Here is a 13,495-nt window from a genome sequence, read left to right as displayed (position 1 = left end):
CCACCACATCCATCTTTGTCATTCATTTTTCCCATTCAGCTTTCTTCTATTTTGGACTCTCTGTCCACTCAGATATTATTTATTCCTGCAGGCTCATAATCAAAAAACATAAACGTCCAAAAAGCATCCTAAATCAGCACTTGGGCATCCTAATCGCCAGGACCAAGTGCCAATAATCAAAATCATTTTTCTAGACTTCTAGCAAAGTATTCCAGCCTCTGTACATTCAGAGCACGAGATGGGAATGGTGGAGGTGTGTTATGTGTGGGCTTTGGGCAGTCTCAAGGGTGGGTTAGACATGGACATCTTGCAGCCATAATCAAACATTTTGCAAGACATCCTGGATGGAAAATATACATTTGGACCTAGACCTGTTTTAGAAGGGTCTAAGTACCACAAAGGTGCCCAAAATGACCAGACTACCACTGCATACATCAAGGTAAGACACCCCCCCCCCACTCCACCAGTGCTCACCGACCCCCTTCCACCACACAAACATTAGAACAAAAAGGTGCATACCTGGCTCTAGAACAGCAGCATATGGTATGGGGAAGCCTAGGTGACTTAAATAGCCCAGTGGGTGGGCTAGTGAACCATAGAGAGGGGGGCCCAGGCCCATGAGCCACTCTAACCATTACATTTATGGTGGAAAATGTGTGCCCACCAAAACCCTCCTCTGCTGCCATATAGGTGCCACTTGCAGCCATATTGAGGTTGTAGACAGGTGAGTAAAGTGGGTTTTGGGAATTCTGGTGAGATGTTTATCTGGCACTCTTTTTGTGAAGTTCACAGCAGTGCCCTATAAGGTGCCCCACTGCTCTATTGCTATGTCTGGGTGGCCAGTTCATCACAATGCTGGCCCCTCCCATGGCCAAAGGTCTAGTCCTGGGCATTTGAGACCTGGATGAAATTTTGGTTGAAAATGTGGTATAAAGATAGATGTCCTAAGGCTCTGGGCATCCCAATGGCCTGGACGTCCAGATAGAGGATTTGGAAAAAAAAAAAAATTATAGACATGTGGTGGTTTTCCTTATGAAAATAGGCATTTTATTACTGCTAACTTTGGACATCTAGTGCCATGTGTCCAAATCGGACTTAGACATATGTTTGAAAATGCCCCTCTTAGTATCCATCTTTTTCCTTCACCCAGGTCGTTCCATTCTGCTTCTCTTATTTCTCACAAATGTTTCCCTCTCTTTTCCCTGCCTTGCAGCATCTCCTCTCAGTCAGACATGCACAGACTTTTCTCCGTAGCTCTTTCTACATAGGCAAAGCTTGTTTGCGGTTTTAACGGATTCTTTTTCCATTTGGGACCCCTGATGAATGCGTGTTTTCCAAAACACGGACCGTGTCGGGTCCATTGGTTCGTTTGCCTTTAGGTGATGTTTTTAACTCTGTTGGTTCTCCCCTTTTGTTGCCTGCTCCCTCTCTTTTCCCTGCCTTGCAGCATCTCCTCTTCATGTTTCTCTCTCCCCACAGCCATACAGCATCTCCTCTCAGTCAGACATGCACAGACTTTTCTCCGTAGCTCTTTCTACATAGGCAAAGCTTGTTTGCGGTTTTAACGGATTCTTTTTCCATTTGGGACCCCTGATGAATGCGTGTTTTCCAAAACACGGACCGTGTCGGGTCCATTGGTTCGTTTGCCTTTAGGTGATGTTTTTAACTCTGTTGGTTCTCCCCTTTTGTTGCCTGCTCCCTCTCTTTTCCCTGCCTTGCAGCATCTCCTCTTCATGTTTCTCTCTCCCCACAGCCATACAGCATCTCCTCTCAGTCAGACATGCACAGACTTTTCTCCGTAGCTCTTTCTACATAGGCAAAGCTTGTTTGCGGTTTTAACGGATTCTTTTTCCATTTGGGACCCCTGATGAATGCGTGTTTTCCAAAACACGGACCGCGTAGGGTCCATTGGTTCGTTTGCCTTTAGGTGATGTTTTTAACTCTGTTGGTTCTCCCCTTTTGTTGCCTGCTCCCTCTCTTTTCCCTGCCATGCAGCATCTTCTCTTCATGTTTCTCTCTCCCCACAGCCATACAGCATCTCCTCTCAGTCAGACATGCACAGACTTTTCTCCGTAGCTCTTTTGCGGTTTTAACGGATTCTTTTTCCATTTGGGACCCCTGATGAATGCGTGTTTTCCAAAACACGGACCGTGTCGGGTCCATTGGTTCGTTTGCCTTTAGGTGATGTTTTATTACTAAACTTTGCCTGCATCATTGTACGCCTGTCTGCAGTTTTTCTTGTTTTGGTTTGTCTTCATATTCTTGACTGCAAACTCTGTTGGTTCTCCCCTTTTGTTGCCTGCTCCCTCTCTTTTCCCTGCCATGCAGCATCTCCTCTTCATGTTTCTCTCTCCCCACAGCCATACAGCATCTCTGTGGCCCTCTCTTTTTTTTCCCCCATGTAGTACGTTCCTTCTGTGTTTCTCTCTTATCCCTAGCCATACAGCATCTGCTATCTAGTCTCTTTCTCTTTTCTCCCATCCATGCAGCATCTCTTCTTTCTCTGCCACCTGCTCCAGCCATGAAAGATCTCCTCTCTCCCCCATGCCCCTACCATATTAATCCAGGATCTACCCCTCTATCTCCCCCCTTCCCTTTCCCCATCTCACCCACTCTACCCCAGCTATCTACAGCATCTTCTCTTTCTATCTGTCTGTCTGTCTGTCTCTCTGCCCTCATACCCTACCCCAGCCATACTGGATCTCTTCTCTCCCACCACTTCACCCAGCCATCCAGGTTCTCCTCTCTCTCTCTCTTACCTCCACCCAATATTGCCCCTCTGTCCCGCTCACATCCCACTATCCAATATCACTTCTATCTTTCTTCTTCCCATCCAACATTGCTCCTCTATCTTTCTCACCCTTTCTTTTTCCTTCCCAACATTGCCCTTCTGTCTCTCATCCCCTTAAATCCAGCATTTCCCTCTCTTCCCCCTCCATCCAGCATAGCCTGTTTCTCTGCCCCATAAGTATCCCACCCTCTTCATGCAGCATCATTCATCTTTCTTCCCCTCACCCCACCATCACCCCATATCTCTCTCTCTTCCACCCCATCCCTTCCTGATTAATCACTCCTAGACCACTACTTTCTAGAGTTCATGAACTTTTGTTCCCTCCCCTTCACTCCCTGATTTGTGCCATTGACTCAAAACAAAATGAAATCATATGAAAGCCATAGTCCTTGGTACACTGTCGACTCTGCCAGTCTCACTCTTCCTTCTCCTCACTCCCACCCATGATGTAATTTCCTGTATTGGAAGGAGGGAGGAGAAAGAGAGTGGAAGAGCTAGCAGTACGCTGAGGTCTATGGCGCCAAGTGTGGTTTAAATTTGTTTCCAGCTGGGAAGACAGCAGCATGAATCAGGAAGTGAGGGGAAGGGGAGCTTTCAGTTCTAGTTTGCTATTCAGCTGTGGATGTCAGAAAGCAGTGTGACGGGGAGGGAAAGGTAGCAGTTAAAACTTAGCCTATGTGTAGGGCCTCAACTTCTGAGGCCCTATAAATTTTCCTAATCTGTTTCCATGAGAAAAATAAGCCTTGGTAAATGTCACTTTTAATACACTTGCCAGAAGTCAGCGGCCTCTCTTTCCTGACGTAGGATGCAGTTAGTCATAATTGTAGTTAGTCATGGTGAATCATATCTCTTGGTGTTAGTTGAGATACTGGTCCTGGATGTAAACAAAACTCTTTCGAAAGAGACAGGTTCCACATTATAGGCTAACCAGTTTAAGGCATGAGCTTTCAAAGACCAGTGCGCTTCGTGAAATCTCATGCCTCAGTAAATAAATTTTCAGACTAGAAAATACCACCTTGGTCTGTCCATTTTATTTCACCAGAATGATACGGCTAATCCTTTTAAAGATTTTACCAAATCAGTTGGCATCTGTCAACTTACAATTAGTCACAGTAAAGCTTATCCTTTGGCATCAGTCTGGTTTACATCCACCGATGGCTTCTGCTACATTTAGTCAGTCCTTGTGAATTACGTCTCTTAGTGTCGGTCTCACTTTCAGCCAGTGACAGTGGCTCTTTCTTTTAGCCCCTCAGGTCAGCATCATGCAGATCCCAGAAGAAGAGCGCAGAAAGACCGTCGTCTCAGGCCAGTCCTTGCTCCTGGAATGTGAGGTCTCCAGTCCTGAGGCACCGGTTCACTGGTTCCGGGATGGGCAGGAAGTGCTTCCAAGCGATACTGTTTCCATCCAGTCTGAGGGCAAAAAGAGAAATCTGCTGATCTCCTGCCCTTGCCCCGAGGACTCTGGGATGTACAAGTGTGATGCACTTGATGACACAATGACATTCACAGTTGAAGTGTCAGGTAGACAGTCTGTAGATCATGTGGATGTTTATTTAGAAAGGGAAACAGAATCGCATTACTGCCACAGAATACTTTCATTCACAGTTCTCTAACTTATCAGCTTGGTCCTCCTCACTTATTCTGAGTACTGCCAACTTGACTATGAATAATAACACAGGCACGGCCAGACTGGTTCTGGGCAGTACCAGCCTGGCTGTAACAGGTTATGCTAAGATAGGTATTTACTAAGAGTTACCTTTGTTTGCACATTTCCTGTGTGTGTTTGTACTTTTGCAGAGCCACCCGTAAGAATCGTGAATACCAGTGATGATGCCATACAGGAATACATGACCGGGGAGTCTGTGGTACTGAGCTGTGAGCTGTCACGAGCGGGTGTCCTGGTGCACTGGTACCAGGATGGCGTGGAGGTAGAGACGAACAAAGACATGAGAGTGGAGAGCGATGGAGTCCATCACAGGCTGATCATTCCCTCAGCCAAGATGCAAGACTCAGGGGAGTTTGTCTGCGACGTGGGAGACGATTCTGTTTTCTACACTGTGAAAGTGACAGGTTAGTCATGGCTCTACCATCTTCACTATTACTGAACTTTGCACAGGAAATTGGGATTTAGGAGAGGAATCCAGTGCCTTCGGTCAGTTTATTAATCTTGAGCTTTTCTGTTATATCTGACCTAAATAGTATTCTAAAAATTCTAGCAGAATATAAGAATAGTCTGACTGATTCAGACCAGTGGTCCATCAGGCCCAGTAGCCCACCTTCGCAGTGGCCAAGCCAGATCACTAGTACCTGGCAACATTCCCTGCTTCCCCCATGTCTGTCTGAACAGCAGACTATGGATTATTCCTCCAAAAAATTGTCCAAACATTTCATAAAACCAGCTACATTAACCGCTCTTACCACATCCTCTGGCAATGCATTCTGGAGCTTCACTATTCTTTGGGTGAAAAAATATTTCCTTCTATTAGTTTTAAAAGTATTTCCCTTCTATTTCATCGAGTGTCCCCTAGTCTTTGTAATTTTTGACAGAGTGAAAAATCGATCTTGTACCCGTTCTACTCCACTCAGGATTTTGTAGACTTCAATCATATCTCCCCTTAGCCGTCTCTTTTTAGTCTTTCCACATACGAGAGGAGTTCCATTCACTTTATCATCTTGGTCGATCTTCTTTTCTAGTTCTGCTATATCTTTCTTGAGATACGGCAACCATAATTGAACGCAATACTCAAGGTGAGGTCGCACTATGGAGTGATACAGAGGCATTATAATATTCTTAGTCTTGTTAATCATCCCTTTAATAATTCTTAGCATCTTGATTGCTTTTTTGACTACCACTGCACATTGGGTGGAAGGTTTCATCATATTGTCTATAATGACACCCAAATCTTTTTCTTGGGAGCTAACCCCCAAAGTGGACCCTAGCATTTTGGTAACTATGATTTGGGATATTCTTTTACTTTAAGGAAGGCAAAGAGGCAAATGGAAAAAAGAAACAGTTAATACAGTAAAACTGGGGACAAGATATATTTTTGATATGCAAATGATAGGAGGAAGTGCCAAAATGGGATTGTGAGGTGCAAGTCTGAAGGTGAAGATTATGTAGAAGTTGATGAGGATAAAAACATAAGAATGGCCTTACTGGGTCAGACCAATGGTTTATCAAGCCCAGTAGCCCGTTCTCATGGTGACCAATCCAAGTCCCTAGTATCTAGCCAAAACCCAAGGAGTAGCAACATTCCATGCTACTGATCCAGGGCAAGCAGTGGCTTCCCTCATGGCTTTCTCAATAACAGACTATGGACTTTTCATCTAGGAAATTGTCCAAACCCTTCTTAAAACCAGCTACGCTATCTGCTCTTACCACAACCTCTGGCAATACATTCCAGAGCTTAACTATTATCTGAGTGAAAAAATATTGGTTTTAAAAGTATTTCCTTTCTATTTCATCGAGTGTCCCCTAGTCTTTGTAATTTTTGACAGAGTGAAAAATCGATCTTGTACCCGTTCTGCTCCTCTCAGGATTTTGTAGACTTCAGTCATATCTCCTCTCAGCCATCTCTTTTCCAAGCTGAAGAGCCCTAAACTTTTTAGCCTTTCCTCTTACGAGAGGAGTTCCATCCCCTTTATTATCTTGGTCGCTCTTCTTTGAACCTTTTCAGTGCCGCTATATCTTTCTTGAAATAAGGACACCAGAACTGAATGCAATACTCCAGATGAGGTCGCACCATGGAGCGATACAGGGGCATTATGACATTCTTAGTCTTGTTAACCATCCCTTTTGTAATAATTCCTAGCAACCTGTTTGCTTTTTTGATCACCGCCATACAGTAGGCGGAAGGTTTCATCGTATTGTCTACAATGACACCCGGATCCTTTCTTGGGTACCAACCCCCAAAGTGGACCCTAGCATCCGATAACTGAACTGCTTAACAATTATTTCTGTTCTGTGTTCATTGATGAAGGGCCAGGGATAGGACCACAGACAACAAATGCTAATGGGAATGGATTTGTGGTAGACCAGGACCAATTCACAGAAGACTATGTAAACTAAAAATAGACAAATTGATGGGTCCTAATGGGATACATCTGAGGGTATTCAAAGAATTCGGAGAAGTACCAGCAGCTCCATTTTCTGACCTTTTCAATGCTTTTTTAGAGTTGTCCAGGAGGACTAGAGAAAGGCAAATGTGGTCCCTCTGCAGATGAAGGGGGTTGGGAATTATAGGCCTGTTAGTCTGACCTCAGTGGTCAGTAAACTAATGAAACACTTCTAAAGCAGAAGATTGTGAGGTTTCTAGAATCAAATTGTCTACAGGACTTGAGGCAGCATGGCTTTACTACTATTAGTAGGTCCTGTGTTCTGGTTATTGGAAAGAAAATAGAGGGTAGGGTTAAATGGCCATTTAGTGGAGTGTACTGGGACATTTTTATAAATATATTTGGAAATTGTAATGACAAATGAGGTAATTAAATTTGCAGATGACCAAAACGATTGAAAGTTGTTAAAACATGCGGAGTGTTTCTGAATTCAAGAGGGCCTGAGATAGGCGCGTGGGATATCTCGGAGAGAGAAAGAGATAATGCTTACAGTGGATGGGCAGACTAGATGGGCCATTTGGCCTTTATCTGCCGTCATATTTCTATGAACTGTGAAAAATTGCAGGAAGACTTTAAGAAACTTGAAAACTGGACATTCAAATGGCAGATGAATTTTAATGTGGAGAAATGCAAAGTGATTTACATTGGGAAGATATAAAAAGGATGGTGTCGGTAATTCACATGGTGATTTTTCCGCGTTGGCTGTATGTGTTACAAACTTTGCCACTTCGTGTGAACTTGGCCTTTCCTCCAGGCTGGGATAACCCTGCTTTTCTCAGCTGGGCTACTCGCGGATTTCATCTCGTGGAACATCTGTTGACTGAGGCAGGCTGTTTGAAACCTCTTGCTGCTTTTGGGGACCGCTTGGGTGGGTGCTGGGGTGATACTTTTGCCTATTATCAAGTAAAGCATTATATTCTTTCTCTTCCACAGGATCGGCTTGCTCTACCGTGCGTCTCTGGGCTTTTTTTGAAGGGGTGGCAGTTCATTCTACTTTGGTGTTGGCGTTGTATAGGGCCCTGTCAGAGCTTTCAGGCCCTAAAGATGTATCGCATCTTCGAGAGAGCTGGGGTCATGAACTTCGCATCGATCTTAGTACTTGGGATATTCTGTGAGCCCTGCGGGGGGTCCCTAGCTTGATAACGGGAGCAGTGTATTGTGAGTGTTATTTAGAGTGATCTATAGGGCCTATTATACTCAAGTCCAATTGCATAAAATAAGAGGTATTGACTCCCCCCTTTGCTTGAAATGTGGCCGGGATCCCAATACTTTAGCTCATTCATTTTGGGATTATTGGACTATACAAGTTTTTTGGAAGTCTATCGTTCATTACTTCCGAGGCTTGTTTTTGAGACCAATTGTGGGTACCATGGAGCAGTTGGTTCTTGGTCTGCTTGGGGCTTTTTGTGGCTTTCCTCTGATGTCGTAAGGTGTGTCTTCTTGCTCGCAAATGCATTTTGCAATCCTGGACTGTTTCTGAGCTTCCCTCTTTTTGGACCTGGAGAACTCTGGTGCATACTTTGGCCACATGGGAGACCCAAGAGGCAGTTGGTCGCCCTCGTTCCCGACATCGCTTTATGCTTGTGTGGGGAGCCTATTTGGACTCCTTATCTCCTAGAAGTCACAGTCTCCTTTTGAATCCTCTTGCTTAGCCTTGTTGAGGTTCATCATGCTCACTCCCAGGATTGGTCAACACAAGCACTTCCTTTTTTTTTTCTCTTTCCCTTTGTTGCCTTGTTTGTTGGGAGGGAGGGCTTTCCTCTTGTGACTGCCAAGGGCCACCAGAACCCGGGCCTTTGGCATTTTGTAGTTTTGTTGCTTGACTTCTGTTTGCTTCATGGGACAAGGGGGGGGGATTTTGTACAGGTGGTTATTGCTGTTTGGGTAGCGTTCAGGGGAAAGGGGGGGCAGGGGGATTTCCACTCTTGTTTCACCAAAACAACGTGATAACTTTTGATTTGTTGGAAGATCTTTCCTTTGACTTTGCTGTCTTTGTTCTTTGTTGTTTTGTATTCATAATAATAAAACAGATTTGAACATAAAAAGAATGGAATTGGTCCAGAGGAAGGCTACTAAAATGGTATGTGGTCTTCATCATAAGGTGTATGAGGACAGATTTAAAGATCTCAATCCGTATACTTTGGAGGAAAGGCGGGAGAGGGGAGATATGATAGAGATGTTTAAATGCCTACGTAATGTAAATGCGCATGAGTTGAGTCTCTTTCATTTGAAAGGAAACTCTGCAATGAGAGGACATAGGATGAAATTAAGAAGTGATAGGCTCCAGAGGAAATACTTTTTTATGGAAAGGGTGGTAGATGCATGGAACAGTCTCGCAGAAGAGGTGGGGGAGACAGAGATTGGGCGAGGCACGTGGGATCTCTCAGAGAGACAAATAGATAATGGTTACTGCGGATGGGCAGACTAGATGGGCCATTTGGCCTTTATCTGCCATCATGTTTCTATATCAGGGATCTCAAAGTCCCTCCTTGAGGGCCGCAATCTAGTTGGGTTTTCAGGATTTCCCCAATGAATATGCACTGAAAGCAGTGCATGCACATAGATCTCATGCATATTCATTGGGGAAATCCTGAATACCCGATTGGATTGCGGCCCTCAAGGAGGGACTTTGAGACCCCTGTTCTATAGTTACCAGATGCTAGGATTCACATTAGGGTTCAACGCCCAAGAAAAAGATCTAGATATCATTGTAGACAATACATTGAAATCTTCAACCACATGTGCATTGGAGACCATAAAACAAACAAGATGCTAGGAATTATTAAGGAATGGTAAATAAGACCAAGAATATTATTTATTTATTTATATATTTATTTAACAATTTATATACCGCATAAAACTATGCGGTTTACACATTGCTTACATACATATTATCCTGATTGTCCTTTAGTCGCTGAACATTTGTAAAGGAAGAATAATAATGGAGAACTGGTTGTGTTAATTTAAACTAAAACTTAATAGGGGGGGAAAAAAAATTTATGGTAATAGGTAGTAATTTTAGCCAACTAACTAGTAAGAGATTCATTGTTAAAGGTATTCCCTATAAACTAGAAAGTGAGCTACAAATCCTAGGAGTCATAGTTGATCATTTACTATCTTTTGATCAAGTATCAAACAGGATGATTAAAGTGCTCTAGAAACTGAGAAGAATTAAATCGTATTTTGACTCTACTGTTAATTAATATTGCAATTTGATATATGCCAGCTGTAAAAAGAAACTCCTTAAGAGATTATAACTTTTACAAAATACAGCAGCAAGACTGATCTGCCAAACAAATTTGAAAGTATAACACCTTGCTTTATTCAGTTACATTGGCTTGCCGATAGAAGCCAGAGCAAGTTTAAAAATATGTGTGATGGTTTTTCAGATCATTAATGGTCAGGCATACATTGCAGCAAGATAGAAGGGACAGAGTCTGGAGGTGGCAGTGCAGAAGGGTACAGAGAAGAGGGACTTGTGTGATGAACAGAGTTCACAGGGGCGGGGGGGAAGCATAGGGAGAGAGAAATATGGAGAGATATTGAGGGGCTGCAGAGTGAATACAGAGTTTGAACTGTATTCGGAAATGGATGGGAAGCCAATGAAGTGACTTGAGGAGAGGGGTAAGGTGAGCGTGGTGGCTCTCACAGAATATAAGTTGTGCGGCAGAATTTTGCATGGATTGAATTGGAGAGAGATGGTTGAGTGGAACACCTGAGAGAAGCAAGTTGCAGTAGTCTAAGCGAGAAGTGATGAGAGAGTGGATAAGGGTTGTAGCAGAGTACTCGGAAAGAAGAGGTTGGATTTTAGTAATATTATAGAGGAAGAAGCAACAGGCTTTAGCAGTTTGTTGAATCTGAGCAAAGAAGAGGAGTCAAAGATAACCTTGAGGTTGCAAGCCAACAAGATAGGGAGGAGGAGAGTGTTGTCCACAGAGATAGAGAATGAGGGGAGGGGGGAACTAGGTTTAGGTTGGAAGATAAGGAGATCAGTCTTAGCCATATTCAGTTTTAGATGGTGGTGAAACATCCAGGGGGCAATGTCAGACAGGCAGGCTGAGACTCGATCCTGGATTCCTGTAGAGATATCTGGTGTAGAGAAGTAGAGCTGAAAACCATGGGAGGAGATCAATGCACCAAGGGACCAGGTAAATATGGAGAAATGGAGAGGTACCAAGACAGAGGCTGAGGTACACTGATTGACAGCGGGATAGCAGTAGAGGAGGATCCCCCATTGTATACACTGAAAGTGTGATGAGAGAGATAGGAAGAAAACCAGAAGCGAACAGAACCCTGGAATCTCAGCGAGGACAGCGTATCAAGGAGTAGGTGGTGATCAACAATACTGAAGGCAGCAGATAGATCAAGAAGGATGAGGATTGAGTAGAGGCCATTGGATCTGGCCAGGAACAGGTCATTAAAGAGTTTAGCAAGAGCAATTTCCGTGGAATGAAGTGGGCGAAAACTCAATTGAAATGGGTCAAGAATAGCTTGAAATGAAAGGAAGTCCAGGCAAAGGCAGTAAACACCACATTCTAGTACTTGGATAAGAAGGGGAGGAGGGAGGTTGTGGGTTCAAGCCCAGTACTGCTCCTGGTGACCCTGGGCAAGTCACTTAATTAAACTAAATTAAACTAAACCTTAAGCTTATATACCGCATCTTCTCTATAAAGATAGAGCTTGGCACGGTTTACAAAACATTTAAAGAAAGGAAAATATAATAAGTATTAGTGATTGTATAGAGAGCAGCGAAGTTTACATTTTGGAAAATAGTCAGGTTTTCAGATGTTTTCGAAATAATTGGAAAGAGCCCAAATTACGCAGCTGGACAGGGAAATTATTCCAAAGCTCAGTGATTTTAAAATAAAGAGATTTCCCTAATTTTCCAATATAGATAATGCCTTTTAACAAGGGGAAAGATAATTTAAGCTTTTGGATAGATCTGATAATATCAGGTCTCACAGAATTCCAGGATAGAGGAAGAGTGCCATGCAAGATCTTAAATGTTAGGTAGGCACATTTAGAGTAAACTCTAGAAATTACTGGGAGCCTGTGAAGTTTTAACAAAAGCGGGAAAACATGATCAAATTTGCTTTTTGTAAAGATCAACCTAGCCGCAGTATTCTGGAACTGTTGAAGTCTTTGAAGACTTTTCTTGGTTAGACTTAAATAGACCGAATTACAATAATCCAATCTCGAAAGAATGATTGTATAAAGACAGCAAAATGTTGTTGGTGGAAACAGGATTTCACTTTCCTCAACATAGGGAGACTAAAAAAACATTTTAAAACTTTACTTGAGAATTCAATCTGCAATGAAGATCCAGAAAGCAATGAAATGAATGAAGGCAGCTAATCTGATTTTGGGCCAAGCTATTGCCCCAGGTACGCTAGGTAGACTGTAAGCCTGCCAGGACAGATAGGGAACAATATTTGAGTACCTGAATGTAACCCACTTCGACAACCTCCGTTGATATTAAATATATAAATTTTTAATAAACTTAGAAATTGGAGATGGAGGGGCATGTGAGGTCTGGTGAGGTTTTTTTTTAGGAGAGATATAACTACGGCCTGTTTGAAGACATCAGGAACAGTTGCAGAGGAAAGCTTATGGATATGACAAATAGGAGGGATGGCAGTGGGAGAAATCAGTTGTAGTACCCTGCAAGATCAATTTTCATCACATAGTTTGAAAAGGGTTTAGTCTATTGCTGATAAACTAGGATTAGCCAAGTAAGCGTGGGAAAGCCACTGCTTTTCTCTGGATGTGAGCAGTGAGGCATGGATCTATTGATGTAATTTATGAGTTCTGGAAACGTTTTGTTTAATGATTTTGGATGGTTTTACTGTAAGTCGCCTAGGTTTTAGGCAAATAATAAATATTTTAAATAAATAAATACTCCAAGGGATCATACCAGTACTGGACTGACCACTGTAGGAGAAAGGATGCTGGAGTCGATAACCTTTGGTTTACCACAGTATGGCAATTCTTATGCACTTATATTCTTAATTAGACTTTGGTTTTCATTTGCACATGTCCTGTGTGTGTTTATGCTTTTGCAGAGCCACCCGTAAGAATCGTGAATACCAGTGATGATGCCATACAGGAATACATGACCGGGGAGTCTGTGGTACTGAGCTGTGAGCTGTCACGAGCGAGTGTCCTGGTGCACTGGTACAAGGATGGTGTGGAGGTAGAGACGAACGAAGACATGAGAGTGGAGAGCGATGGAGTCCATCACAGGCTGATCATTCCCTCAGCCAAGATGCAAGACTCAGGGGAGTTTGTCTGCGACGTGGGAGACGATTCTGTTTTCTACACTGTGAAAGTGACAGGTCAGTCGTAGGTCTGGAAGACTCAGAGCCTAATTTTAACCCCGACCACGTGATTTAAATAGCTAGGAGCCATTTGATTGGTTTGGCTTATTTAGCCCACATGCTCTGTTCTCCCAATTCACAGCAAATGCAATAAAAGCTATATGTGAAGAAATTGAATGGACATAGTAAAAGGGATATTGGATGAGGATACTGAAATCTGGTGTATATTACGTATATTGTAGATGCTTCTGAAGGTGACTATATGAGATAC

The 13,495-nt window shown here is 43.1% G+C and overlaps 1 protein-coding gene across 2 annotated transcripts in view; it reads left to right on the top strand.

The window, feature by feature from the left end:
* The window catches only part of OBSL1 (obscurin like cytoskeletal adaptor 1), a 234,381-nt gene that overhangs the window by 94,980 nt on the left and 125,906 nt on the right, over window positions 1-13,495 (top strand). Inside the window, exons 9-11 of one of the 2 annotated variants that reach the window (XM_033947137.1) lie at window positions 4,037-4,312; window positions 4,589-4,861; window positions 12,970-13,242. In XM_033947137.1, the coding sequence (XP_033803028.1) occupies window positions 4,037-4,312; window positions 4,589-4,861; window positions 12,970-13,242 (822 nt within the window). The remainder of the gene's footprint in view (window positions 1-4,036; window positions 4,313-4,588; window positions 4,862-12,969; window positions 13,243-13,495) is intronic. The other variant, XM_033947138.1, reaches the window with a different exon arrangement.

This window comes from Geotrypetes seraphini, chromosome 5 (assembly GCF_902459505.1).
Source record: "Geotrypetes seraphini chromosome 5, aGeoSer1.1, whole genome shotgun sequence".
NCBI lineage: Eukaryota > Metazoa > Chordata > Amphibia > Gymnophiona > Dermophiidae > Geotrypetes > Geotrypetes seraphini.
The sequence above is the reverse complement of the archived record's forward strand: the minus strand, read 5'-3'. Positions and strand labels throughout refer to the sequence as shown.